Here is a 25,039-nt window from a genome sequence, read left to right as displayed (position 1 = left end):
CCCCGTTGCCCCTCGCCTCTGCCCCTTCATCCTCATCCATCATCACCAGCAACAGTCCTTCACCCTCGGACACACACCTTCGTTAACATAACAAACCCCCCCCCCCCAATACCATCAGAGCTGGTCAATGAAAGGAAGCCGAATACAGTCTTAAAGACCCTTCTTGGAATTCAACAATCCCTATAATATATACATCCCCGAACGATTTCAACATCGATTCTATAAAGCTCTCATTGCTTTAATAGTCGACCTATACACACAATAACAACATAATGCACGAAGTCATTTCAACACCGGCGGCCCAGAGCCAGCCTACAAAGAAGACGGCGCTTGTACAGGAACGAAAATACAAATGCGCATACTGTTCAAGAGCGTTCAGCAGGTCAGAGCACAGGAGCAGACATGAGAGATCACGTAAGGAATTCACACTGGGAGAGCGCGTCTTTGTTTTTGCTTGCTGACTCGTCGCGCGCTATTTCTGTAGATACAAAGGAGCGACCTTTCAAATGCTTAAAGTGCCGAAGCACCTTCGTCAGGAGAGATCTGTTACTGCGACATGACAGGACAGTTCATGCTAAGGATGGCGGTGTTCCACTGCACAGTGAAGTGAAGAGAAGATCTACAAAGAATGCTACATCAGCACCATCAAAACCAGCTATCACGATTGAACAAGCTACCATCGAGCAGCTAGAAGCAAGTAGTGATGGGATGGTAGATTTGGAGACAGCTGCGGCCTTGATGACTGAGCTTCATCATGCTGCAACTGCAGCGGCGGCGATAGATGAGCAGGAAATGCTATTGCAAGAGAAATCAAGACGTTCAATGTCTTCAAACCCCGAATCTGTGTTCGATCCCTCTGTGCCATATGCGCCTGGTGTAATTCCGGTTCAAAATATGTCCACCTGGGATCCTCCTACTCCTTCATCGACCACAGGGCCAGAACCCCCAAGAAGCCAGTATATGTCAAGTTCTCAGTCTTCCTCGCATGAGTCAGGAATGACATGGAGCTCAAATAGCTTACAGCCGCCTTCTTACCGCAACACCATGGAACGATCTCTCTCCGCCGATCCTTCGCGAGGAGGCTCGACTGTGACGCCAACTTCATACGCTTCTCCGAACCCTTGGTTCACGGGCCCTCCATCACCCGTAAATCCGTGTGGTGTCAGTGCTTCATCACAGACTACCCCCCCACCAACCCCTCCATCAGTAGATTCAGACCACGACAGAAACATGGTGCTAGATAACATTCGTGAAATCGATGTCGATCGCGCTGTGCTTGACAAGTTCCGTTTGCCGAGTAAAAGTGCTTTGAACAGATATCTTTCTGCCTATTTCAATCTCTTCCATCACCATTTCCCATTCCTCCACCCAGCATCATTCAGCCCAGGAAAGGTTGCACCGCCTTTGTTGTTGGCCGTATTGTCTATTGGTGCTTTGTATACATTTGAGAAAGAACAAGCGTAAGTCGATTTCCCAACGCCTGCAGTCTAGGCCCGATTTAAAATCTAACCGCTCTTTAGTTATACACTGCATCTGTCTGCGAAGGTGTTGGTAAACAACTTCCTTCACCGAAATCAAGAATATAACTCGCGTAATTGCCCGTTATGGACTACTCAGACCTTATTGCTCAATATGGTGTTTGCAAGCTGGAGTGGTGATGCAAAGGGATTGGAGTGGACCTGCTCCATCAAAAACCTCCTTGCAAATGTAAGTTCCTCCGTTCCATGATTATAAAGGCTGCAATTCTAATAACTTGTATAGATGGTTGCCGGTGGCAGGTATGAATTGCAACTGAGGACTGAGCAGCGTGGGGATGATTTACCTACTCGTGAAGAGTGGATTGAGGAAGAGGGCAGCAAGCGAACATACTTTGCTGTATACGTCTTCTTTGGTCTTCTCACATTGACATACAACCATCTCCCTGCGATTACTTATAATGAGTTTGATTCGCTTCCATTGCCTTGCTCTGAAACCTTGTGGAATATGGATGGCTTTGATGATCACAGCTGGCGAGAACACCTCGTCAACGCCTCACTCCCCACCTTCAAAGAAGCTCATTCGCGTCTTTTCAGAGGGGAGCCTCTTCAGTACAGCGCTTTTGCTGCACGCATTATGATCAATGCTCTGTTCATCGAGGTTTGGGGCGTTAAAAGAAGTCCCGAGATCCTTGACTCGGTTGTGTCTGAATATCGTGAAAAGCTCCGCGTCGCGCTAGATACCTGGCAAAGAGCTTTAGATTATTGCACACCCGAGACTATGATCGTTCCTTTGACCGCTCCTCAAAAAGGCCACCCTCTGGTGTTTAACGCCATGGCTATGTACCGTTGTACCATCGCAAGGCTTGAGGTTGACCTTGTTACCGTCCAAGAAGCACTTCGCTTCCACAACCCTAATGATGTCGCTCAAGCAATGACTTCTGCAGCTCATTCGATACCGAGATCGGATGCCATGACGAAGGTTATTCAACAGTGTTTTGAGTGTTTCCAGATCCCGGCGTTGATGGGTATCCGTTGGGTCGCGAGAACCTCTGCACTAAACTGGAGCGTAGAGCATCCGCTTTGTGGGTTCGAACTCATGTTGATTCTGAGCTTGTGGTTGTACAGACTCGAAGAGGAGAGCGAGGTTCAGCCGCCTACCGAGGAGGAACAGGCGATGCTGACTAAAGTGAGGGATCTGTTTGACGATGATTCAGTCGAGTTGTATGGATCAAGGCTGAGTGCTGCTGTTGCTATGGTCTGGGGAGGCATGGTTGATGAAGTCGTTGTTTGGGGGTGAGTCACAATCACCTTGTTCCAGTTTTAGTAAGGATATGTTCACTGACGAAATGCAGTATTACCAAATTGCTTGGCGAATCCTTCAAAGTTCACTCTCACACGCTCGCTCTGGGTGACGACATGGGAATGACCATGTCTTCCTCTTCTTCGCCCACGCCTGAGGCAGAAGACGAAATGGAGAGTGAACTCGAATAGTTATCCTTTGAAAAAAGGAAGACACAAGATTGCGATTATTTTTCCGTTTATTCTGTTTATGTGTGAGCCTAATACTTTACGACCGTGATGAACCTTTGCTTTCTTTTTCGCATATATCAACGCCTTTTCTCTTCATCTTTCTGTTTATTGGTTTTTTCTTCATTTTCAGACTTTTTCCTTAATTGGTTTGATTTCACCCCTCCCCTTATTCATTTCTGTGAATATCTGTTTTTTGTTTTGAGGATAGTCCCCTTCCTCACTGTCTCGTTTTTACCATGGCGTATCTGGCTCGGTTCACAGTCTATTGAGTTTTAGCATGGATTGAGCGTTTTTCGTTTTTTGAGTTAATGTTTCTTTGAATTTTTTGCATCTCATATGGTCATTTGGTAGTGGATTTCGTCTTTTCTTGCGCGCGCAGGCAATCAGGGGGGGCTTTGGGTACAGGTCTGCTTTATTGCGTTGAAAGATTTGGGTGGGTTTATCGGGGAACATGGATGGGTCGGTTTGCTTTGCTGTCTTTTTGTTTTTTTTCCCTTTCTTATACAAAAACACTTGGAAAGGGCTCTGGACAGCCGTTTTTGACGTGTGCGCGTCTAAAATCCTTTTATTGATGTTTCTTCTTCTTCTCTTTCTACTCTTCTTTTTTTTTCGCTTCTTACTTTTTTACTCTTATCACCATAACGTAACTATTAGTTTTAGTAGTGGTATTAACTTTCGTCTTACTATTTATTATTTATGACCTTCTACTTTACCTTTTCCGCTTGAAAATCACGAACCGTATTGCCTTTAGTACTATTTCATGTGGGGACATAGTTTCTTTTATATCTTGAACGAAAAGAAGAAAACGTACGTGGGGGTTACTTGCAGGGGAAATGATATTAGTCCGGAATTTTCGAGTAGGGCTGCCAGAATTGTGCTCTTGAATCTGTTGCTTTTTTTTTGTATCTATTTGATAATTCCAGCACTGGTTACCCTCACTGAGATCCGCTTGCGGCTTTACCGCTGTTCACTGCTGCTTTCCGTTACTGTCGTGGGGCCAAGTCGAACGAACAAAACAAAGTTGACCTGTCAGTTGCTGAGTGGTGACGTAAAGTGAAATAAGCACACATGTGGGAGTGTAGGTAGGTAAATTGTCACAATGACATGACATGTAGTTCGCCTCGAACTCTCTTCGTGGGTAGATACATGCGGCGGGAATGTCTTAACTACATAACTAAACCAACTTCCTGCTCTATGATAATAGAATCGATGAAGCGGCGGGGACGGTAGTGTAGAGCAGATAGTCTACATATGTACTGTGAACGGTACATGCTTCATACATACATTCATAGCTCCCATCTGCCTGTCACCCTGTCACTTTAAAAGAAGGTCGGTTACTGCTAGCTGCCTTAGAGTAGAGCTATGCTGCATTTCCAGCAAGGATCTGGCATAGATTGATGACAGACAGGCACCTCGAGATCGAGGAAACCTCCCCACTGTAGACTTGCCCTTTCTGTTGTTGTTATTGTTATTGAAGCCATTGTCCAATAGATGCACGTTGATGGTGCCGCTCGCTTGGAGGCAGGCGGCGGGCTCAGGGTGCTTTTTTCCCTAGGTTCATGGATATACCGGAGAGCCTCCACTCTTGGGGCCGTGGGGAGGTTCGTGTCGGACGGACAGCGCACATTTCCCCGTCCCTTCGTTACATCGTGACTTTTACGTTTTGTTGTTGTCGTCGGTCGTGTGAACGGTGGGTGGATGTGGGGTGTTTTTGCGGGGTGAGCTACCCTAGGATGTACTCTACTTAGAGTAGCTAAACCAACGGTACGTATGTACCCTCGACTCGTACCGTGATCGCGAACGGACAGACGGGCGTGTGACACCCTCCTAGTCACTCCCCTCACCGTCCCATCCCCCACCCCCGCAAAATCAAATACAAATTGTGTAGGAAGTACGGAGGGGCTCCACCGTGGTTTGGCTAGTCTTGATCGGACGGGGGGGATGCGACGGGCGTGAGCTCGCGAATCTGGCGGGGTTGGAAATGGAACCTTCAGCTCGAAATTAAAGGATTGGATTCAAGACCGCGGTAGGTCATAGCTAGCCCGGTAGCTGTAGCTGTATGGATGTGGGGATGTCAACATCAGCTTGTTACAGCTGGTCTTTTGTAATCACATACGTCGAGAGGAGGCTATTCGCGAAAAGCAAGAACCAGCAGGAGCTGCTGCAGAATTCCAAGTTCGCCTCATTGGCTTTTTTTGGCGCCCTCGTGGTGTATCTGTATCTGTCAGTGCGTTGATCAGCGTTGTCGTCGTCCCTCTGTGGCTCAGTTCAGGAAATCAATCTCTCAGCGAAGGAGGCATTTTTGCAGGAGGTCAAATGATATGAAGGCTTTGTCAATCAAAGTTAGATGGCCTCTCTTCAAGCTGTTGCCCCTCCACCACCCCGAAGAAAACGCACCTATAATGAAGCGTTTATAATTACTTACACGATGGTTTGTTTTTGTTTTTGTTTCCCTCCTAGCCTTGGGGGGGTGATGAACTTATGATGGCACATTTATCATCTTTTGTCTCCCTTGACCAGAGACCACACGCACATCTCCAACCTTTGTTTTTCCGCTTCCACCCTCCCTTATTTTTCTGTCTTGTCCACCCACTCAACAACTCCCTGTGTGCACGGTTCCCAACAATCGAATATGCATTGGCGGAGGCGGAAATATCTAGGTTTTTTGTTTTTCCCACTTTTGCTTCCGGCTTTCGTCTTCTTTTCTTTCTACCTTACTTTACGGTACCACCTTACTTTACCTCACTTCTCCTCCGCTCGATCGATCCCGGGAGTGTTTCTCCATTTCGCGTCTATATATTTGCTTTTTTGCCCCGCTTCCATCCTCAGAGGTCTGAACATAACCCCGCAAAGTGGATGAGGTGCAAAACGTGACTTTTTTTTCCTTCTCATTTAAAACGTCACTCTCTGTGCGGGCTTCGTCCCAGGTCTTTTTTCCCCTACATAATGATGATGACAAGTAGATAGAGTGCAATAATTCATGGCGTTACACAGCCGTGAGTTATGATAGCCAGCGCTAGGCATGCGCAGGCAGGCAAGCAAGCAAAACAAAAAAAACCGACGGAAAAGTCCCTTATGTTTCGGCGCAAACCCGGGTATAGGAGAAACCCTGTTTGTGACACGTTCGGTATTTCATTACTTCTTCTATTCTACATACCCGGAGTCTTCGGTCCGTTTATGTAGGAATCTATATTTGAGCATATATAGAGCACCTACCGACATGAAGAGCTAGCCCGCCGCTTACTACACCAATCCAAACAACTGGCCGTTTCCTCTTTTCCTTTTTTTCCCAAAATGATCCTGGTTGCTGGTTTTTTGTGGGGTGTTCCTGATTTACCGGGACGAGCCTTTGAGTTTAGTTGCGGGGTCAAACGGCGGCTTTGAGCCTTTTACATGGTTGTTTGGGAGGTCCTGTTTGTCTTGGAAGGCCGTGGAGGGCTTCTGGAGCCGGACTCCACTGAAGCCAGTGCTGGGAAGGAGGATCAGTGTGTAGGGGAAAATCGGGAGTGGGTGCGGTGATCGTGAAGTGTCTAAGGTAAGGGCGGGGCAAAGATGGGTTGGGGTTGTGATCATGCAAAATCACTCGTTTAATATAAAGCTTGGCACCAAAGACAGTCTCAACATCTAGATAAATAAAGTTTAAGCTACGTATCCTGTGGTTTTAAACTTCATTGTCAGTGTTTCTGAAGACAGATATCCAGCAAAGGCCACATGCATCCAACCCTAGCTCCCAACGTGCAACTCGGAGGTGCATTCTCCTCGCATTCCTTCTTCATTTGCGCCTTCTTCATTCGCGCCCAAATGGAACAGAACCAGAACCATCACCAATGTCTAATTCCCTCATTAATCTTCAATTATCACAGGTGTATCTACCTGCTACAAAAAGAGTCGCCACTTGGTATTGGCGTTGTCACAATTGATCCCAGTGTCGTTCTAAAGATGATTGCATATTACGAACTTCAAAAACCTCTGTCCTTCGTCACTCGTGAGTCAAAACTACCTATTTGTATCAGAACGGTTTACGATAAAAAGACAGATAACCTTGTTTTCCTTTCTTTTTTTCTGCTCTTATCGCGAATTGTTGAGCTGGGCTCGATCTGAATGCCAATTCAGCAGCAAACTGGCAGATGATCGAACGGTCACGGTCAGGCTCAAAATCCGCATCTCAGCTCTAGCTGTGGACTGCAAATTGGAAAGGCTGGATTTACATAGCAGCCGGCTTCGAGTAACTTTGAAATTGTGCCCCGTCCATCATTGAATTGCAGTAACACCGCCGCAAAGCTATCACGGCGCAGCAGATGTTTCCTCCCAATCGGACTGGTTCCCAAGACACCCCTCTGCGGAGTGTATCAGCTTTTAGGGTTAAAGTTGCTGCGCCGGCATACACTACTCAAAGTGACTGAGTATCATGGAGGTGCCACTCTGTCAAGATCCCAGACCTTTATATTTCCCCAGGTTATATCGTACAATATAATTGACTGAGTGTATTATATCAACCCAACGATTACGGAATCAATTCTATATAATATTTAGGGTTGAAATGAAATAATGACTGTCCTCCAGCCGATCTTTGCTGCACCCTCCTCTGCCTCTCTCCCGGGTACGTTTCAGACGGGCGAACCACCACTGCGGGATTTTCTGGGGGCCACGTTTTTGGAGGGGGAGCGAAGGGAGGGGGGAGGGGTCAAAATATGGTGGGGTTAGCTACATAAATAAATACCTAAGAGATGGCAGATCTAGCTCCCGGGTAAGTATATTTGTTGGTTATGCTATTAATCTTCCGGCTGGCCCAAAGCATTTACAGGAGCTGGGGTCTGGTGATAAAGGCCTAGGCCTCGAGATATGGCCTATGAGAGTTGCACATTAAGGTGTTAAAGAATCGTCAGGGTCATGCATTTTTACTGTACTTGGGAACATGTGTTTCGAGTTGAGTTGCTTTGCTGCTGCTGCTGCATATCATATTATCAAGCCTTTAGAATATGACGGTGAGACTAAAGGGAAGGTTCTGGAGAAAAAGAAGGGTTCCTTCTAGATGTCTGCCTAATTCAATCCGTGCATACGCATTTTTAGGCACTTTCCCGGGATGTGGGAGAGGAATTCGATCCATTGGTGAGTTGGGGTAATTATTCGTTACGTGCATATATATCAGGTAGAGCAGGCAAGAGTGATCTCAAAGTATGTGTGGATGGTACCTGTGTTGAACTAAGTATAATTCCTCGCAAAGAGGGGGGGTAACTTGCCAAAGTTGGGACCGGCATGGAATGGGGTTTAATATCCCTCATTGACCCGATCCGACGTCCGGATATCTCAAAGTCAACGAGCGTGACCAGCAGGAACAGCCACACTTATGTCATAGGTTACGCAGTAACCAGGTTCTCTCGGCTGCAGCGTGACGAGTTTCAGTTGTAGGTGTGCACGTGCACTGTTTCAGACCCTGTCACTTCACAGCACATCACTCACCCACTACTTTGCCAACTCACCACTTAACCCCTTAGGAGCATGTAGATGCGTACAGACTACATGTCAACATATGCATATGTGCGGTTTCCTTTTTGCTGGGGAAATGCTCCATCTAAAATTCTGATACAGGGTGTAAGTTCACGTACAAGCTCTACATATGTAGAATAAAGTACTTGCAGTAGAGCACTCACTGCATAGCACTCTACATACAAGTATGTAGGTAAGTTACCAGCTGGGTAGATCAGTATGTAGAGCACTCTGCCTGCCCTACTAGTTGCCTATCTGCTCCAGCTACCTATCACGCGGTAAATATCTCCCAAGAGCCGACAAGCTTGATCATGAGAGAGAGACAGAGAGAGACACTCCCACAATACTCTAGCCATAACCACCCTTACCTTACTTTGGAAGATTGGAATTTCTCCGGGAATCGAGCAAATAGCCCCCAAGTAAGAAGAATACTGATAGCCACTACAACCACAACCACTACCCCAACCACCCCTCCAATACGGGAGTTTCACTTCTTGCTCTCATCCTCCTCCTTGCATAGTGGATTATGCTCTTCTCGAATGACCCTAGCAGTGTTGAGAGGGCTGGTTTTCCGAAATCCGAAATATTGCCCGCGTTGAGCAGAACATCATGCGGTAGCACAGCGACCGACAACCAACAACCCAACCCAACGCAGCCCAACCCCCAGCTGCCCCTTGGTCCGTGCACGCTACAGCATGCAACAACTGACAGCAAGAACAACTGCAACGTAGGAGGTAGCTGTTTATGTACTCTACCTACGTAGAAGTACAGCACCAGCGACAACCCCTTTCTTTACTACGAATACATCGCTCTGAGGAGAATAGATAGCCTTGCGGTGTAAGTGGGCGGGTATCGGTACAACATAGATACCCTGTACCCAGACACTGGCACCTCCCTGGGCTTCAACTCTCCGAAAAAAAATAATTACATCCACATCCCATCCCATCCCTAACGTATCAATCAATCAAAAAGTCCTTGGCTCCCCCCCCCCGTCCGTCCCCCACCCCACACAATTCCAAATTACACCACGCCAAAAGTATGTCGTCAACAACTCTAAACTTATCTCTGAAGCAGCTCCCGCGGTCCGTCTTTACGGCGGAAAGCCTTCCGGGACTGATACGGGACGGATTGGACTTTGTCCGCACGATCCCAAACTCCCGCGAACACACGGCGGAAACAACGGTCGACATCAAGTGGGCCCTGGCAAAGTCGGATGCGGATATCAAGGTTTACAGCGCGACACACAATAAGGAGCGCTGGACGAGTAGGGCGACGGTCGCGCCAGGGGTGCCCTATGAGGTTGTGAGGAAGAGTTTGGCTGAGGAGAAGAATAAGGCAGAGTTGGAGTATCTGTGTAAGCCCGAGGACACAATGGAGGTGACTGCGACGGAATACTTTGAGGAATTGAAGATACGGCTGGAAGGTATGTTTGGTTTCTTTGTCTGGTACCTATAGTAGTAGTGTCTGGGATTACTAACTAACTAATGGGGGGCGACTAAACCAGATGTACACAAGTTGCTGCACGTCCAAGCGTTCTCTGCAAGGGAGTTCTTGGAAACAGTTATTTCTCACGACCTACCGGACTCTGAGAACGGACTGCGCTCGTTCATTGTTGTCTCCATGCCGTTAGAGGGCAATGTGAGGTCTGAATCCGCAGTTCTTGGCCAGTATGTGTCGGTGGATTATGTCCACGAACTTGAAGAAGGCGGAGTGGAAATACTCTTGGCTCTATGTGTAAGTTACCATCTACCCTCGGATGTCTCGATATTATATCTACTAACGCTACTATCCACATTATAGAGCGATGCGAAAGGTTCCATCCCGAGGTGGATGCAGAATATGGCGATGACTACTCAGGTGTTTGGTGATGGAAGGTTGTTTTTGGATTATCTTTTGAAGAAGTCCCAGGAAGGGAAGCAGTAGTACCAGTGGGCCGCTGTGTAATCGTCTGTAGCTGCATATTACCTCTTACTTTACTATAGACATGTTGTATAAATATATGTAATATTATACTATACTTACATGTATGTACAGACTAGAAGCAGGGCCCTGCTTTGCGATGCATTTTAGATTACATACATACAGCTTAACATCCTCTATTGACCCGCTGAGTGAGATGATGTGCGTAGGCTGAATTCATGAAAGGATGCGCCGATCCGGGAATGATAGTTTCGCGGGAATATAACCTCACATGAAACATGCAGGTTCCCGATGAGTTATGTATCAAATCGCGATGGTGTTCGGCATTGAGCCGTTCATTGAAACAGGGAGGGAGCGGGAAGTGCGTAATTAATAGCAGCTGCTGGTAATGATCCCTATTCGTCCTTGGCCGGGAAAATCATTGTCAGGCTTGAGATGGTCATGCCCGCAGCTGCATGCAGGCGGGGATAGATGATAAAAAGCCGGTGCTTATGTCATTACTCCCCTCATTGCCAATTGTGGAATTAGTTATTAGTCAGTTGAAAACATTTTTACTATTAGTTAGAACGTGCTGGCACTCATCCAATTAGGGAGATGGAATTCAACAACTCCACGCAGTTGTTTGTATGCACCCCCGAGCCAGAGCCTTGAATCCAAATCGATGGTTTCCTAGATTCAACCAGTCCCTTCCCCCAAGATCTGGCCCTTTAAAAAGGGCACCCTGCGGTCTGCCGCCTTATTGATCCACACAACCCACTCCGCGTATTTGACCATGTCGTCCATGTCACCCACCCCATCTGTTAAAGAAGCACGTCTAACCCACCTGAAAGTTAAGCTCAAGACCTACGAGGACCAGCGCGACACGCAGAACCGTGTGATAGCTGAGCTGTGGTCGGAGTATGTCAAGAAGTCCGAGGAGGAGGCTGCGTTGAGAATAAAGATTAATAGCTATGTCAAGGATAACACAGATGAGTGCAAGAGATTGGAGAAAGAGCTGGAGAGGGTTACTGGGGTGGTGCTGGAGCTGGGGGTGGCGAAGAGTGCGGCGTCGGCAGAGGTAAGGAGGTTGACGAAGAAGATTGCGGCGAAGAAGATTAAAATAGCAGTGGCGAGAAGCCGGTGGTTACCTGCGACTTGATATCGAAGAAGAGTGGTGAAATTGAGGATAGCGAGAGGGAGAGGGAGATGATAATTGGACAGGTTGCCTGGGAGTGACAACAGATTGTGACGTGACCTTTCCAATCAATTTGAAACAATTGAACAGAAAGTTTACCGAGAGAGTTCGAAAACACCATTCGCGGGATTATGACCAAGGAGTGAATGCTAATCATCCGGTTGTATTGGTTTCCTTAGTCGTGTCTTCACGTTAAAGATAATTGCAGTCATGGAATATCACTCGATGTATTGGTGGTTTAGAAACTAGATCTACAGAGTTCAGAGTTCATTGTTCGCCTCGAGACCTTGATTATGACAATGAAATCTTTATTTACTATGCATATACTATGGCTGGACCCTGAGATTCCTTTCCTCACTGCCCTCCCGGCCTATACTTGCTAATGTCATGACGTCAACCACTGGGTAAAAGTTTGGGTGCATGCCATCATCTCTCGTACTGCTGTAATCTCAGTAACTTGGTGTAGGAGCTCATGTTGGCCAATCCTTGCGCAGGCTGTCTTGTTGTTTATTCTTGTATAATTATGTATACGGCACCTCGAGGATAATGGTGTTCTGTGGTGTGGTTCGGGTTCTAAAGAAAGAAGCAGCGCAAAACTTTACCATGAACAGCACATGAGTTGATAGGCATGCATCGTTGGAATGAGAGAGATATACAGAATACCACTATGGGTAGTTTGCAGTGATCGAGGGGGAAATCAATCTTCTTTTACTTGCAGTTTTGGGATAATATTAGTAATCTTTTTTAGCTAAGACACCAAAAATGAATATGCTGTAGTTACTGGATATATAGATAAACCGAGAGATAGCGTGGGGGAAGAATAATAAAATTAAGGATGATGGAAAGTAGTGAATGCGTTTCTGATGGTGTGGGAAGCGAACATACTAAGGTGGGAGGCTCCTGGGTTCTGCAATCAACGACCTCACACATCCCTTACCCCTCCACACCTCGAAACTACGAGTTATCAAGTCACAGTCCCTCCTCGAATACCGTCAAAGAAATACCACTAAACATCTCTAAACTATCATCTCTGGCACCAATCACCCGCCTACCTCTGCAATGACTGAATGCGCCCCCGAATCTACCTCCACTGCTATCCCTCTATCTCCAGGTGGCAGTGCTCTCTCAAAGTTGGGATGCATCCACCTCCGCCGCAATCGGGCCAACGCCATCGTTCCAGTCAAGATCATTCCTCTCCCAACCAAGGCTGTGGAAGACAAAGCATCCACCGCCGACCAGACCGCCGCTATCACTGCACTCACCACTCCGGGCGCTCCGAGCCGTGAGATTGAATTTGAGCTACCGCCGGCGAAGGACTTGACTGAGGAGGAAGAGAAGAAGCTCGTGGAGGCGTGTGCTTGGGCGGAGGAGAAGAAGTAGCGTGTGGATATGGGCAGGATGAAGGATATTACAAGCTAGGTGGAAATTGGGAAGCAAGGAAAGTGGTGGGGCTAGAGAAACTTTTGTTTTGTGTGGAGTAGTCTCTGAACACATGACAGAATATAACATGGCTACATGTAGCTTTTTTTTACTGTTAAAAGTTTTCTCTAAGATGATTGAAATGTACGGATAGTATTTGTCATATACCCCGTAATTCATTGGAATTACTGCCGGTGATTGACCCGTAGCAACTAGCTCACCATGAACAGTTGTAAGCTTCACCCTAAAAATTGGACTATCTTAAGGCAAGAGTCGTTTATGTGAATAGGTGCTTTTTCATGAGCTGAAAACGCTTATTAGCATGCTGTCGGCGCATTGGTGTGGAAAATATTCTCTTGTGAATTTGACATCACAAGGTATCACTCGAACATGGCTACACTGAAAAGGAAGAAATTTGCACAAGCACAAGCACAGGCACCAGTAAAAACAGCAAGAGATTTAAATTTTAACCTTCTTTATCTATAGTCTTGATCTCCAGGCCCAGGTGAGTTGAAGTGCGGGCCTGGAAACGAGACTACCCTAGAGCCCAGTAACATCGTTCAGAGGTGTATGAGGATCATGAACTCGCCCTTCTCTTCCCTCCACTTCCCACCGGTTTTCTGAGCTGTGCCGAAGTTTCTGGTGCAATCGCTCGCCAGATTTGCCACTGCCTGCTTCACTTGCCCGAAGCTGTATCTGGAGCCCTTCACTCCACAGATGGAGATTTTGAGACTGCCACCGAAAACCCCTCCGCATAAGGTACATCCAGGACGACCGTTGGAGCCGTCAGACTCCTGGTGGCAGGCAATAGCACCGCTGGGGCCAAGATGAGTGATGATCATTAGCTCGGAGGTGAGGGGGGAGCCGGAGGTGGTTTCGCAGATGGTGTTGCCCTTGACGGCGGCAGCGAAGCCAGTGAAGGAGAGAAGGATCGCGAGAAGGAGGAGTGGGAGGAGTTTGAACATTGTAATTGTTTGTTGGTTGATGATTCTTGTTTTTTGTTTGTTCGTTGGTTGGTGGGGTTTATTGGGAAGAGAGAGAATCAATGGTATTTATCATGAAAGGAGCTTGGGTTTAACATTTAATTGGCTACGTAACTAACCCTAACGACAAAGTAAAAGACAAAAACAGAAAATTGAAATTTGAAAATCCTTTTTTATCCACAGTCTCGATCTCCAGGCCCAGATGAGTTGAATCGCGGGCCTGGAAGCGAGACTACCCTAGAGCCCAGTAAACATCGTTCAGAGGTGTGCGAGGACCGTGAACTGTCCCCCCCTATCCCTCCACATCCCACCAGTCTTCCGAATTCTGCGTAGGCCGTAGGTTTTGGTGCATTCCTTCACCAATCTTTTCAACGCCTCCTTAACTTCCTTGAAGTTGAATCTAGAGCCCTTCACTCCGCAGATAGAGATCTTGAGATTGCCGCCGGCCAACCCCCCGCACCAGGTGCATCCAGGACGACCGTTGGCGTCATTGGGTTTCTTCTGAACGCACAGAGTTTCGAAACCGGGGCCGGTCTTAACGAGTTCCATCAGCTCAGCGGTGAGGGGGGAGCCGCTACTAGTTTCGCAGATGGTGTTGCCTTCGATGGGGCGAGTGTTATCGAGGATAGCAGCAGTGAACTCAGTGAAAGAGAGGAGGAGGACCGCGAGGAGGAGGAGCGGGAGGAGTTTGAACATTCTGATTATTCGTTCGTTGGTTGATGATATTTACTTGTTTATTGCTCGATGGGGTTTATCGAGAAAAGAGAATGATATTTGTTTGTTTGGTTGATGAGGCTTGTTGAGAAAGGGAGAATCGATGGGATTGAGCATGAGAGGAGTTGGTTTTAACGAGTGATTCGCTGTGTAGTTAACCCTAACCAACCAACCCTAACTACATGTACATACATGTATGTATTTACAAAAAACAAAAAACAAAAAAAAAAAAGGAAAGGTTGCGCAATTGCACAAGCACAAAAATTTACATTTAAAAGCTAGCCTTATTTACCCATAGTCCTGATCTCTAGCTAGGCCCACCAGATAAATTGAAGTAGGGACATGAGAACGAGGACTACCTAGTGCCTGATACAAACACATTTTCAGAGGTGTACGAGGATCGTGAATTTGCCCCCCTTGTCCCTCCACTTCCCACCAGTTTTCCAATCTCTAGAGCCTCTAAAGGTTCCGGTGCATTCTCTCGCCAGATGTCCCACCGCCTCCTTCACTTGCCCGGGGCCGAAGCTAGAGCCCTTCACCCCGCAGATGGAGATTTTGAGACCGCGGCCGGTAAAATGTCCGCATAAGGTGCATCCAGGACGACCGTTGGCGCCGTTAGAATTCTGGCGGCAGGCAAAACCACTGCCGATGCCCAGATGGGTGTAGTCCCATAGCTCTGTGGTGAGGGGAGAGCCGGAGGTGGTTTCGCAGATGGTGTTGCCCTCGATTAAGGCGTCAGTGAGGCCGACGAATGAGAGGAGGGCCGTAAGGAGAAGAAGCGGGAGTAGTTTGAACATTGTGATTGTTGTTTGTTGGCTGGTGTGGTTTAGGGATAAATGGAAGAATCGGTGGGATTCAGAGGAGTTTTGGTTAGCAATCGATTTGCTAATAACTGATATTTGTGGGTTGGTGTGAAGGAGAGGAATGTAAAAGGATTGGGCGAATTTTGTTATAAATACATGTATGGATTATAGGATTTCGACCTATACATACTATATAACTGTCCGCCCACCGATTCTCCGCAAACACTGTTTCCCACAAAGTCGTTACCCGGTCAGCAGTTCAATAAACCTAAGGTTTGTCACTTGTATAAATAAATATGGTATTTAGAGAACAATGTTTACCCGTCCCTTGAATCAAAACCTCGAATTCCGTCCTGTTATACGGAGAAGAGGGTATTTGTTCTGACTAAAGTGCGTGCTCGTTGTAGCTGTAGCCTTCTTCACTAGAAATGTAATGCTCTCGAGTTTCTGTGTCTGTATGTAGATTAAAGCTTTATTGACCGTTTTAGATTGCATCATATATGCATGGTATCTTTTGGAAGATACATCTTTATTGATCATTCGACGACGAAAAGGGGGGGGGGGGGGGGGGGGGAAGGGTGTTTATATTTATTCCATGTTCGCTAAGGAAGCGCAAAATAGACCAAAGTTTCCTCGATAACACCTGTTATTTGTTTCAAATGTCGTTGTCCTTTGTAAAACAACATGCGGACACGATAGATAAAGTGGCATCCTGCGAAGGATGATGTTTTGCAAGCCTACATGTATGTATGCGTTAAACGTAGCACGAGAGAGAATCATACTTGAGGTTATATAAAGATGAATGCATTTATCGCGTGTAGGCAAAACGCAAACCGACATATATCAATAGACCAGAATTCGAGACGTGGTCCGATAAGCATGTATCCATACGAGCACATCCATCTGTCTAAAGGCTCGCTCTCTGTATTTGATCAAGAAAATTATAATAATTCTCGAATCTCGGTTTATGATCATCTGGACTTTGAGAGAATTTATAAGTCGTCACTTCATCCAACCTTTTTTTGGCGTACCTACTATAGCCTGCAGCTGCGGGCTGAACACAATAAATAAACCAATTTTTGGTGCATCGACAGGGGTGAGGAGATGCCGAGTGATTGCTCATGACGAGGAATCGCCTCATCATGGTTTTAATCATGAATACATGTACTTTCTTCTTATTTGTAATAGAACGTTTCCCGTTTTTCTCATTGTGTGAGCTAGTACTTGAGCCATGTAATCTTAAGATTTGAGATCTGGCACTTACATACATGTATGTACATGTAATAAACCTTTTACTTCCCCTGCTGTCTAGTGTCTTTCTGGCATCCCACAAACGAAGCGCACTACTGCAGTTATTGGTGTAAGCGCCATAATGCAAGTACCCATGGGCAATTCTAAAAAGATTACCGCATCTGTCAATTACCCTTTCCCGTAGCGCAAGGAAATATCCCGAACATCCTTCATCCCCAGTCGCTCTCACCTCTCACTTCACACCCCAACAACTTATCTCCTCATACAACAATAATCACTCGGCATCTCAAAGATGATAATCCCAGTTCGTTGCTTCTCCTGCGGCAAGGTAAGATCATCTCACTAGCACTAACCATCCACTAATAACTCCGACTAACACCCCCAGGTGATCGGGGACCTCTGGGAACAATACCTGCAGCTCCTTGAAGATGGCGAAATCGAAGCGTACTACCCCCCCCCATCCCATCACACTTCTTGTTAACATAAGGCTGGCTGGACAGTATGGCCATGGATAAACTCGGGTGCAGGCGTTACTGCTGCAGGAGGATGTTGATGACACATGTCGATCTTATCGAGAAGCTGTTGAGGTGAGATATCCATGCCTCAGGAGTTGGTTATAATTGCGTCGTTACTGATAAGTGGAACGAGCATAGGTATAATCCGGGAGGTTTGAGAAACACTAGCAATTTGATAAGGCTTCGTAATAGGCCTGAATAGAGGGCATGGGATCTGGGGGAAATATTTGCTGGATATTTCCTTCCCCGCAGCGATATAGGTGCACAGTACTGATCTTGCAGATCCGAAAGTCATGCCACCCTTAAGTCTGAAAATAAAAGGTTTTACAGTCTATGATTCCTTGTTTGCATGTCTGCACAGGTGTTTATTGTGTTGAAATCTACGCATGCATCTGCTCTGGGGTCGATTTAAGAGCGGGAACCTAAGGGCGGGAATCAAAATAAGATATGTCGCTGGTGGTATCTATCCAGAATATGATTTAAACACAAGGATCAATTTTTCCGATGCCTCCGGGGTTAAGAGGCTTGAAATCACCAAATATCACTCGCACGATTGACAGGATAAAAACTCACATCTACGCATCCACACGCGCGTCCTAATGCTTCTCCACGTCTTTATGTGTACAATACCCATACGCCTCTTTCAATACCCAAACGGCCCAGGTTTTATAAGTTTTGACCGGCCCAAGTTCTAGTCAGTCTGGCCAAGTTGATTCTATTTCCTTGGCAAGTCCAGTCCCGTCCAGTCCTACGCGTAGTATTGTCCTTTTGGCTTATCCCAGGACTGGGCTGATCCTCCTCTTACCTTTTCAAAAAATTTCTCCTGCACATGGTTGACCCTCGTATACTTTACAGGGCCCATAGTGCCCTAATTTTGAAGCTATTCGTGTAGGGGTGGTACGTCAAGCGGGCTTTGTAACTATTCTTCTAATCAAGAACACCTAAAAGCCATCGACTGGCTCGAGCTAGAGCCACTGGGAGTGTTGGTGTTAGGGAACGAAACGATACATAGATGTCCTGGTTAAAAGCACCAGCATCCCATAAGAGTCAGACGCGCAACACAAGAGCGCTAGAAGAATCAAATTGCAAAGCCTTCGTGTGCGGTGAAAAGCCAAAATAACTGAGGAAGAGTCAAAGCATCATAAGATCCAAAACTCTTTCAGAGCTAGACGCCCACAAGTAGTACAAAACTGCACAAGAGTCAGCACGGCAAAGTATGGGGCGGTAAATGTGTCAAAGGTAATTTTACCAACGGTAGTAAATTATTTTACCACCGGTGGTGAAAATAATACCAGTATTTGTACCCTATAATGCTAATTTTTATGATAAAAGCACAGACCTTTTGGCCAAAAGGGGCCATATAATGCCAATATATATGAAAATTGTCCACCGGTGGGGAATCTCACCATCGGTGGCGGTATTTCACCACCGGTGGGAAATTTTCATAAGTTTTGGCATTAATGATTGAACATTTACTTATTTAGTATAGCGCAGCATAAAGACCGAAACTCAGTGTTTATACCGGTGGAAATGTACTAATGTAGGATAGCGTGCAGATACAATGACTGAAATTCAGCGCTTATACCACCGGTGGTAAAATTACTTTTGACACATTTACCGCTCCATAGCAAAGAGCCAAAAAAACAGGAGTGTCAAAATTCGTCGTTTCCCTGGATGAGTTATTCAATGTATTAAATACATCGGTATGTGGAACTTTGATATCTAGATAAAAGAGAGAGAAGAAACGGAAAGAGCCTAGGCCACGAGGAAGAGCCAAAACCCATTGAGACGAATAACCATGATGAAGAGCCACTTTTAAGATGCTCAACTCCCCCCAAAAGCTAGGCCACACCAAGCTAACACCCTAAGAAGGAAGATTTAAACTCCTACGTCATGAACGGTAGCACGGCGGTGTTGCGTAAACGTTCGAGGGCGAGTAGTGACCGCATCATAGGTTATCACTCGGCAACACGGTTGCAAAGGGTGGGGTATTTGGCTTTTCAAACAATGTCGATACCTATCACTGTCATGTCGATACTTGTCCTATCCGTGACTATATAAGTACATGTGGTTGAACTCCTTTTCGATAAACGAATCAAGTTACTTAAACATCTAGATCTCTTCCTACTTTTTCGGCGGGCATGGTGATATGGGCAAGTGACCTAGCTGGAAGTGGGTTCCTAGCTTGGCTTCGTGATTATTATATTATTACCTTTCTACGATTTATACTGGCTTGTTTTTATGCCCCTGCTAACTATGGGGGAATCTATCAAAACATGGTCCCTTTCTCTACTAACAGATTGCGGTATTGACGTTGTGTGTCCAGGTCTAATCCTCTCATTAGCAGCTTCGCCGAAAGGAACGACAGGAGAACTCACATAGCTCCCCAGCACCAACACCATGACCGCCATGCCCACCAGCACGCTCAACCCCGCATAGACATACGCATGCCCCCTCCTCAACCCCCTCACCTCCACCACAAACGTGCTAACCGTCGTCAAACACCCACAGAACCCATCCCCCACGCCCCTCACCACACCACACGCCGCCTCCCCGCCCACAACCCTATACCTCCCCACACCCACCCCCGCCAGCACCGCCGTCCCCACAACATTCACCGCAAACGTCCCCAGCGGGAACGTCTTCACAACAGGATTCACCCACCGCCCCACCAAGAACCGCGTAGCCGTCCCAACAGGCGCAAACAGGCACGCATACAACGCGACCTCCCGCCACCTCGGCACAAAAGCGCACAGCAACGCCGCGCCCACCCAACACACTCCTGCCAGCGGCACCGCCGCCCAGTCCAGACGCGGCAGCGCCAGCCTCAATGGCCGCGCAAACATGGCGACCTGCGCGCCGACCTGTAGCCCGCTGAATGACAGCGAGAGCGTGGCGATCAGGTAGCCCAGTGCTGCGAGAAGGTTGTACCCGCGCGTGGGGCGGCCGTCGTATGCCGGGAGCGTGTTGGAGAGGTTCTCGAACACGCCGAGGAGGAAGCTGGAGAAGCTTGTGAGGCTGCCGCAGAAGCCTGTTGTGAGGCCGATGTAGAGCGGGAGGGACGGGTTGTGGCGTGAGAGGCGCTGGTCCTCGACGAGGAAGCCCATTATCGCGCTGCCGGTGAAGTTGGCCCAGATGACGCCGCCGACGAGGGGGGCGCCGGGGTAGGTGGTGAGGGCGGTGAGGCCCAGGCGCGCGAGTGTGCCGAGGATCGAGAAGACCGTGAGCCAGCCGAAGGTGTAGAGGAGCTGTAGGGGCTGCGGGGCGGGCTTCTCGGCGGGGGACGGGGACGGGGACGGGGACGAGGACGGATGGGATTGCTGCTGGAGGACTGAGGCGGCGGTGGTGGTGTTCTGGCCGGTGGAGGAATTGGGCTGGCGGGGGGCGTCCTCGAGGTGGGGGGCAGCAGATGTCCCGGGTGGGATGGGAGCGGGCGCGGCGACGTCGTCTTGGCCGGTGGTGAGGGTGTTGGGGGCCATTTGTGTTTCTGGTGCTCCCCAATTGACTGTGCTAGCTAGAGTGGCAGCAGCATTGGTGGGCTTCGATAGGCGTGTGTTTAGATCTAGGAACTACAAGCATTGTGTACATAGAGGAACAAACAGGTGCCGAGAAGCCGCGATAAGTAAACAGCCTGTGGGGTCGATGTACATGTCAAGATCTACATATACACATCGGGGTTCTTTGTGGGACTCTGATCTGAGCCAGGGCAGGTATCCACAAACAACGTAGGTATTACCCCATTACCTACGTATGTTCCACAGCCGAGAGAGAGCTGCGATAAGTGTTCTGGGCGAGGATCAATGTTTATCGGGCTCTCCCCAGACAAAGCTGCCCCCGTCGGTCCTTGGCAGCACGCGAGCCAATCAGCGGGCGACAGCCGATAAGGGGAGCTCGTCGCGGTCGGGACCTCCCGCAGAGGGGCAGCAGCCAGCCAACAAAGAGAGCTGTCCCACCAGGTGACCTCAGTACATGCAAGCAGAGCGAGTAGAGCAAGTAGAGCAAGTAGAGAGACAGACAGAGCTGCAGAACAGACAAACAGAGACAGGTAGAGAGAAGGAGAAGAAGAAGAAGAGTACTTGGCTCCCCACAGCTCCCCCCAACCTCAACCTCAACCTCAACCTCACCTCAACCTCACCTCTCCCCCCACCCACTTCCACTCCATTGACCTCCCCACCAGCACCCAAACCCATCCCATCCCATCCCATCCCATCCCATCCAATTCCATCCATCCATCATCAACCCCACATCACATACAATCACACAATGGCCGCCCTCCCCTCAAACGTCCACATCTCCACCCACCCCTGCCTGCTGGCCAAACTCTCGCAGGTCCGCAGCGCCTCCACAACACCCAAAGAAACCAAGCTCCTCATCCACGAGATCTCGCTGCTCCTCGCCGCCGACGCCCTCGCCCGCGTCCTCACCGCCGTCCCATCAGGAACCACAGACGTGACCCCGCTCGGCGCCTCATTCGACGTCCAGACATGTGCTCCGGCCAGTATCACACTGGTGCCCGTGCTCCGTAGTGGGTTGGGCATGCTTGAAGGTACCCCACCCCCCACCTTACTACCTACCTACCTTTCTATAGAAATCTAGATGGATAGCTAGCTAACACACAACACCACAGCATTCGAGACCCTCCTCCCCGCCCCCGTCCCCGTCCACCACCTCGGCCTCTTCCGCGAAAAGACCACCCTCCAGCCCGTCGAGTACTACAACAACCTGCCCACGCGCGTGGCCACCAGCGGCGACGGCGCGCGGCCGTGCGACATTGCAATCATCCTCGACCCCGTCATTGCCACGGGCGGCACCGCGGAGGCTGCCATCCAGACGCTCAGGGAGTGGGGCGTCAAGAAGATACTCGTCGTGTCGGTGCTCGGGTCGGCCGAGGGCGTGCTGAGGGCGGCGACGGAGGGCGGCGGGGAGGATGTCGAGGTTGTGGTCGGGGCCGTGGATAGTGAGTTGGGGGGGAAGAATGGGGGGATGATTGTGCCGGGGTGAGTTTGCCTTTTCTTTCTTTTGGTTTGTGTGTGGGAGAGTGGGGATGTGTGCTAATTGGTGTGTGTGTGTGTGACAGTATTGGTGATATCGGTGATCGTTTGTTCTTGACGATTGGGAAATAGACGTGTGCTAGATCGATGGTCGAGGCGTTGGGAACAGCGGTTTGTTTCTGAGGTTTTTTTGCGTTCTGGTTTAGGAGATGTTATACCATTCGTGCTTTGCTCTTTTTCTGTGCGCTGTAAATGTCGAGGATGAATAATGATTGTCTCGGTGTTACGTTTCTACATCTGGCTCTTAAAGTACTTACGTTATATATCACGGTGTGAATGAGATGTGGTTTGAATCATTGGTTTTATTGGGGTTGATTCTATTTGAGTGATTCGTTCGGGAAATGGTTCGAATCGTTGGCCTGGTTTAAGTGGTTTAATAATGATTTGAATCATTGGCTCTATATGGCTTGAGTGAGTGATTGATTCGTCAATTACACACAATTAGAATCAATACTATATGTCAAGGATACTTCCTAAATATAGTCCTATAAAAGCCATATCACTACCGATATCAATACTATATGTCAAGGATACTTCCTAAATATAGTTCTATAAAAGCCATAACTATCACTAGGTACCGCGGCCAAATGGGTATCACCAGATACAGTAACAGTTTCATAGTAGCAGTGCGAGTGAGGGTCCGTGAACCAGATAAAACACAACAACCCTACTAAGCGATGTTACAAAACCACTGGTCGAACAGTGCTCTTGCAACCACGGAACACCGATGCTGTGCAATATATCGCAAACACCATACCACACTACACCACACTATTCTACCCGGGATCACCATGCTATAGTACCAGGGTGTAGCTTGCATACATATACCCATATCTGTTTATTCGTGACCAGTGCCTACGACCGCCATCATTCCCGTCCCGTCCAGTCCAGTCCAATTCCAGGGTAGAGTAAAAACAAAGCACGAAAATCGGCAAGATAAGAATTTATATTCAAAAACAGCCCTTAACGCCAACCAAACACAACTGCCACTGCCACTGCCACTACTAAGAAGAAGACGAGGCTGAAGGCTTCCCGGCGGTGTCAACCTTGACGCCGCCAAAGATCCTGTCCTTGACCACACTCGAGAACAGGCCTGCGATCTCCTCGCTGGCAATCTTGTTGGAGTCCTTGACGACCTTGTCGAGCTGGCCTTCTGTGGCGCTTGATTTGCCGCCGCTGGAGCCGGCGGGGAGCAGCGAGGAGCGGTTGCCCTTGCCGGAGCCCGAGAAGAGCGTCATCTCGGTCTTGTGGATCTTTTGCGAGAGGTCGAGCATCTGCTTGGTGGAGTAGTCGCGGTTGGTGAAGAGGGGGGACTGGGATAGGGTTGAGACCCAGTACTTGTTCCATAGGAGGTCGAGAAGGTGGGCGTCCAGGGAGGATTTAAAGTGTGAGATCTCGAGGGAGTAGTATCTGTAGTTAGGATTGGTGGTTAGTGCGGGAGGCTTCTGAGTGGTTTAAAGTTAAGAAAAAGGCTTACTGGCTGCTATGGGCACCGAAATCCTCGATTTTACTCAGTGGGATAGTCTGGTATTCCCCGTCATCGTCACCACCCTTGGCCTTGTGCCCCTCAGGATACGTCCTGAAAGCTCCTACATCGACCTTTCCAGCAGAGATGGTTCTATCGGGGTCGATAACAACAGCAAGGAAGGGGTCCAGGAACTGCTGTTGGTTCATCTGTGTGTTTACATCGATACCTGACAGCCAACATCCATACCCGGGATGAGAGTGGTACCAGCCAACCACGTTCTCTGCTCGCCCAACAGCTTTCTCCGAGGTGTCAAAGGCACCCATGTATTCGTAGGCCTGGTCATGGGCGTTGACACGTGTTTCGGTCCCCTCGACGGGGAGAGGGAAGGCGTCCATTACTATGAAGGTCTCGTGGGCGATTTTTCCTTGCTGCAGGCGGGACTGAGTTAACCATCGGAGGCCCAAGTCAAGGTGGATCGTGGGAAGAGAGAGAGAGAGACCATCAAGCCCATGATTTCAAGAGAGCCACCGGAGCGGGCGTGCATAACCATCTTTAGAAGAGCTACGGCAGAGATGCGGACTCTTTTGAAATAGTTGGGATTCTCTTTCCATGGCCGTTTCTCGTTGAGTGCTCTGCGCACGGTGGTTAATAGAGAATTTCATCAAACTAGGAAGCTTGGGGCTGGAATACTTTTGTTCAGCGGCATCATAGGTGTAAATGCCGTCCTTGGTGGGGTCAACGAGAACGATGTTGTTTTCGAACTCTAGCCAGACGAGAAGTTAGCTCTACCAGGCCTGTTGTACAGAGTGGGGCAACCGGAGCAAGTATTAGTGACGTACCAAACTGTTTTTTAGCTGAGGTCTCCATGATGGAGCCCGAATTGGAGATATATTGATAGATAGCGCTCCAAAGTTAAGTTGATTCACACGAGATGAGGGGAGCTGTCGTTGGAACAAGCTGCTTGCTGCCGTTCGTGCTGACAATGCACTTGTCGTTGATGGAGGATCTGCACCTAAACTAGGGCGCCATAGTGGGGGAGGCTCAACAGGCTGAAACGTTTCAGCTTGGCTCGGGTTGGCAGTTAAAGAGGCCGCGATCCCTTGTGATAGGCAGTTTCTGTGGCAACAGAACGTCACCCGCGTCAAAACATAGCCAAACAATCAATTCCCTGTTACTATTACTGTTTGTGTTCCACAAGCATCTGGGCTGTGAGGTCACAGTCTTTAATCTTATATCGTCCTGTTTC

General features: G+C 48.3%; 10 protein-coding genes across 10 annotated transcripts; 5 read left to right on the top strand and 5 right to left on the bottom strand.

Annotated features, from left to right (window-relative positions):
* Window positions 1–272: 272 nt before the first annotated feature.
* On the top strand, window positions 273–2,969 carry H6S33_008667 (uncharacterized protein; the record flags this gene model as incomplete). Its single annotated transcript, XM_044840008.1, has 5 exons — window positions 273–414; window positions 485–1,460; window positions 1,521–1,707; window positions 1,762–2,771; window positions 2,831–2,969. The coding sequence occupies 5 exons, from the start codon at window positions 273–275 to the stop codon at window positions 2,967–2,969; spliced, it is 2,454 nt and encodes an 817-aa protein (XP_044687781.1).
* A 6,564-nt stretch (window positions 2,970–9,533) lies between these two features.
* On the top strand, window positions 9,534–10,418 carry H6S33_008666 (uncharacterized protein; the record flags this gene model as incomplete). Its single annotated transcript, XM_044840007.1, has 3 exons — window positions 9,534–9,918; window positions 10,000–10,229; window positions 10,296–10,418. The coding sequence occupies 3 exons, from the start codon at window positions 9,534–9,536 to the stop codon at window positions 10,416–10,418; spliced, it is 738 nt and encodes a 245-aa protein (XP_044687780.1).
* Window positions 10,419–11,187: 769 nt separating this feature from the next.
* On the top strand, window positions 11,188–11,553 carry H6S33_008665 (uncharacterized protein; the record flags this gene model as incomplete). Its single annotated transcript, XM_044840006.1, has 1 exon — window positions 11,188–11,553. The coding sequence occupies one exon, from the start codon at window positions 11,188–11,190 to the stop codon at window positions 11,551–11,553; it is 366 nt and encodes a 121-aa protein (XP_044687779.1).
* Window positions 11,554–12,648: 1,095 nt separating this feature from the next.
* On the top strand, window positions 12,649–12,969 carry H6S33_008664 (uncharacterized protein; the record flags this gene model as incomplete). The annotated part of the gene is made up of 1 exon (XM_044840005.1): window positions 12,649–12,969. The coding sequence occupies one exon, from the start codon at window positions 12,649–12,651 to the stop codon at window positions 12,967–12,969; it is 321 nt and encodes a 106-aa protein (XP_044687778.1).
* A 599-nt stretch (window positions 12,970–13,568) lies between these two features.
* H6S33_008663 (uncharacterized protein) lies at window positions 13,569–13,973 on the bottom strand (the record flags this gene model as incomplete). The annotated part of the gene is made up of 1 exon (XM_044840138.1): window positions 13,569–13,973. The coding sequence occupies one exon, from the start codon at window positions 13,971–13,973 to the stop codon at window positions 13,569–13,571; it is 405 nt and encodes a 134-aa protein (XP_044687777.1).
* A 276-nt stretch (window positions 13,974–14,249) lies between these two features.
* Window positions 14,250–14,687, bottom strand: H6S33_008662 (uncharacterized protein; the record flags this gene model as incomplete). The annotated part of the gene is made up of 1 exon (XM_044840137.1): window positions 14,250–14,687. One exon carries the CDS (start codon window positions 14,685–14,687, stop codon window positions 14,250–14,252), a length of 438 nt encoding a protein of 145 aa, XP_044687776.1.
* Window positions 14,688–15,088: 401 nt separating this feature from the next.
* Window positions 15,089–15,502, bottom strand: H6S33_008661 (uncharacterized protein; the record flags this gene model as incomplete). Its single annotated transcript, XM_044840136.1, has 1 exon — window positions 15,089–15,502. The coding sequence occupies one exon, from the start codon at window positions 15,500–15,502 to the stop codon at window positions 15,089–15,091; it is 414 nt and encodes a 137-aa protein (XP_044687775.1).
* A 4,064-nt stretch (window positions 15,503–19,566) lies between these two features.
* H6S33_008660 (uncharacterized protein) lies at window positions 19,567–20,753 on the bottom strand (the record flags this gene model as incomplete). Its single annotated transcript, XM_044840135.1, has 2 exons — window positions 19,567–19,602; window positions 19,653–20,753. 2 exons carry the CDS (start codon window positions 20,751–20,753, stop codon window positions 19,567–19,569), a joined length of 1,137 nt encoding a protein of 378 aa, XP_044687774.1.
* A 784-nt stretch (window positions 20,754–21,537) lies between these two features.
* On the top strand, window positions 21,538–22,397 carry H6S33_008659 (uncharacterized protein; the record flags this gene model as incomplete). Its single annotated transcript, XM_044840134.1, has 3 exons — window positions 21,538–21,820; window positions 21,902–22,271; window positions 22,352–22,397. The coding sequence occupies 3 exons, from the start codon at window positions 21,538–21,540 to the stop codon at window positions 22,395–22,397; spliced, it is 699 nt and encodes a 232-aa protein (XP_044687773.1).
* A 932-nt stretch (window positions 22,398–23,329) lies between these two features.
* H6S33_008658 (uncharacterized protein) lies at window positions 23,330–24,660 on the bottom strand (the record flags this gene model as incomplete). The annotated part of the gene is made up of 5 exons (XM_044840133.1): window positions 23,330–23,735; window positions 23,803–24,233; window positions 24,293–24,425; window positions 24,484–24,556; window positions 24,633–24,660. The coding sequence occupies 5 exons, from the start codon at window positions 24,658–24,660 to the stop codon at window positions 23,330–23,332; spliced, it is 1,071 nt and encodes a 356-aa protein (XP_044687772.1).
* Window positions 24,661–25,039: the final 379 nt, after the last annotated feature.

Source organism: Morchella sextelata, assembly GCF_020137385.1.
Source record: "Morchella sextelata strain SCLS chromosome Unknown scls_27, whole genome shotgun sequence".
Lineage (NCBI taxonomy): Eukaryota > Fungi > Ascomycota > Pezizomycetes > Pezizales > Morchellaceae > Morchella > Morchella sextelata.
Note: the sequence above shows the minus strand (reverse complement) of the source record. Positions and strands in the feature narration are given on the sequence as shown.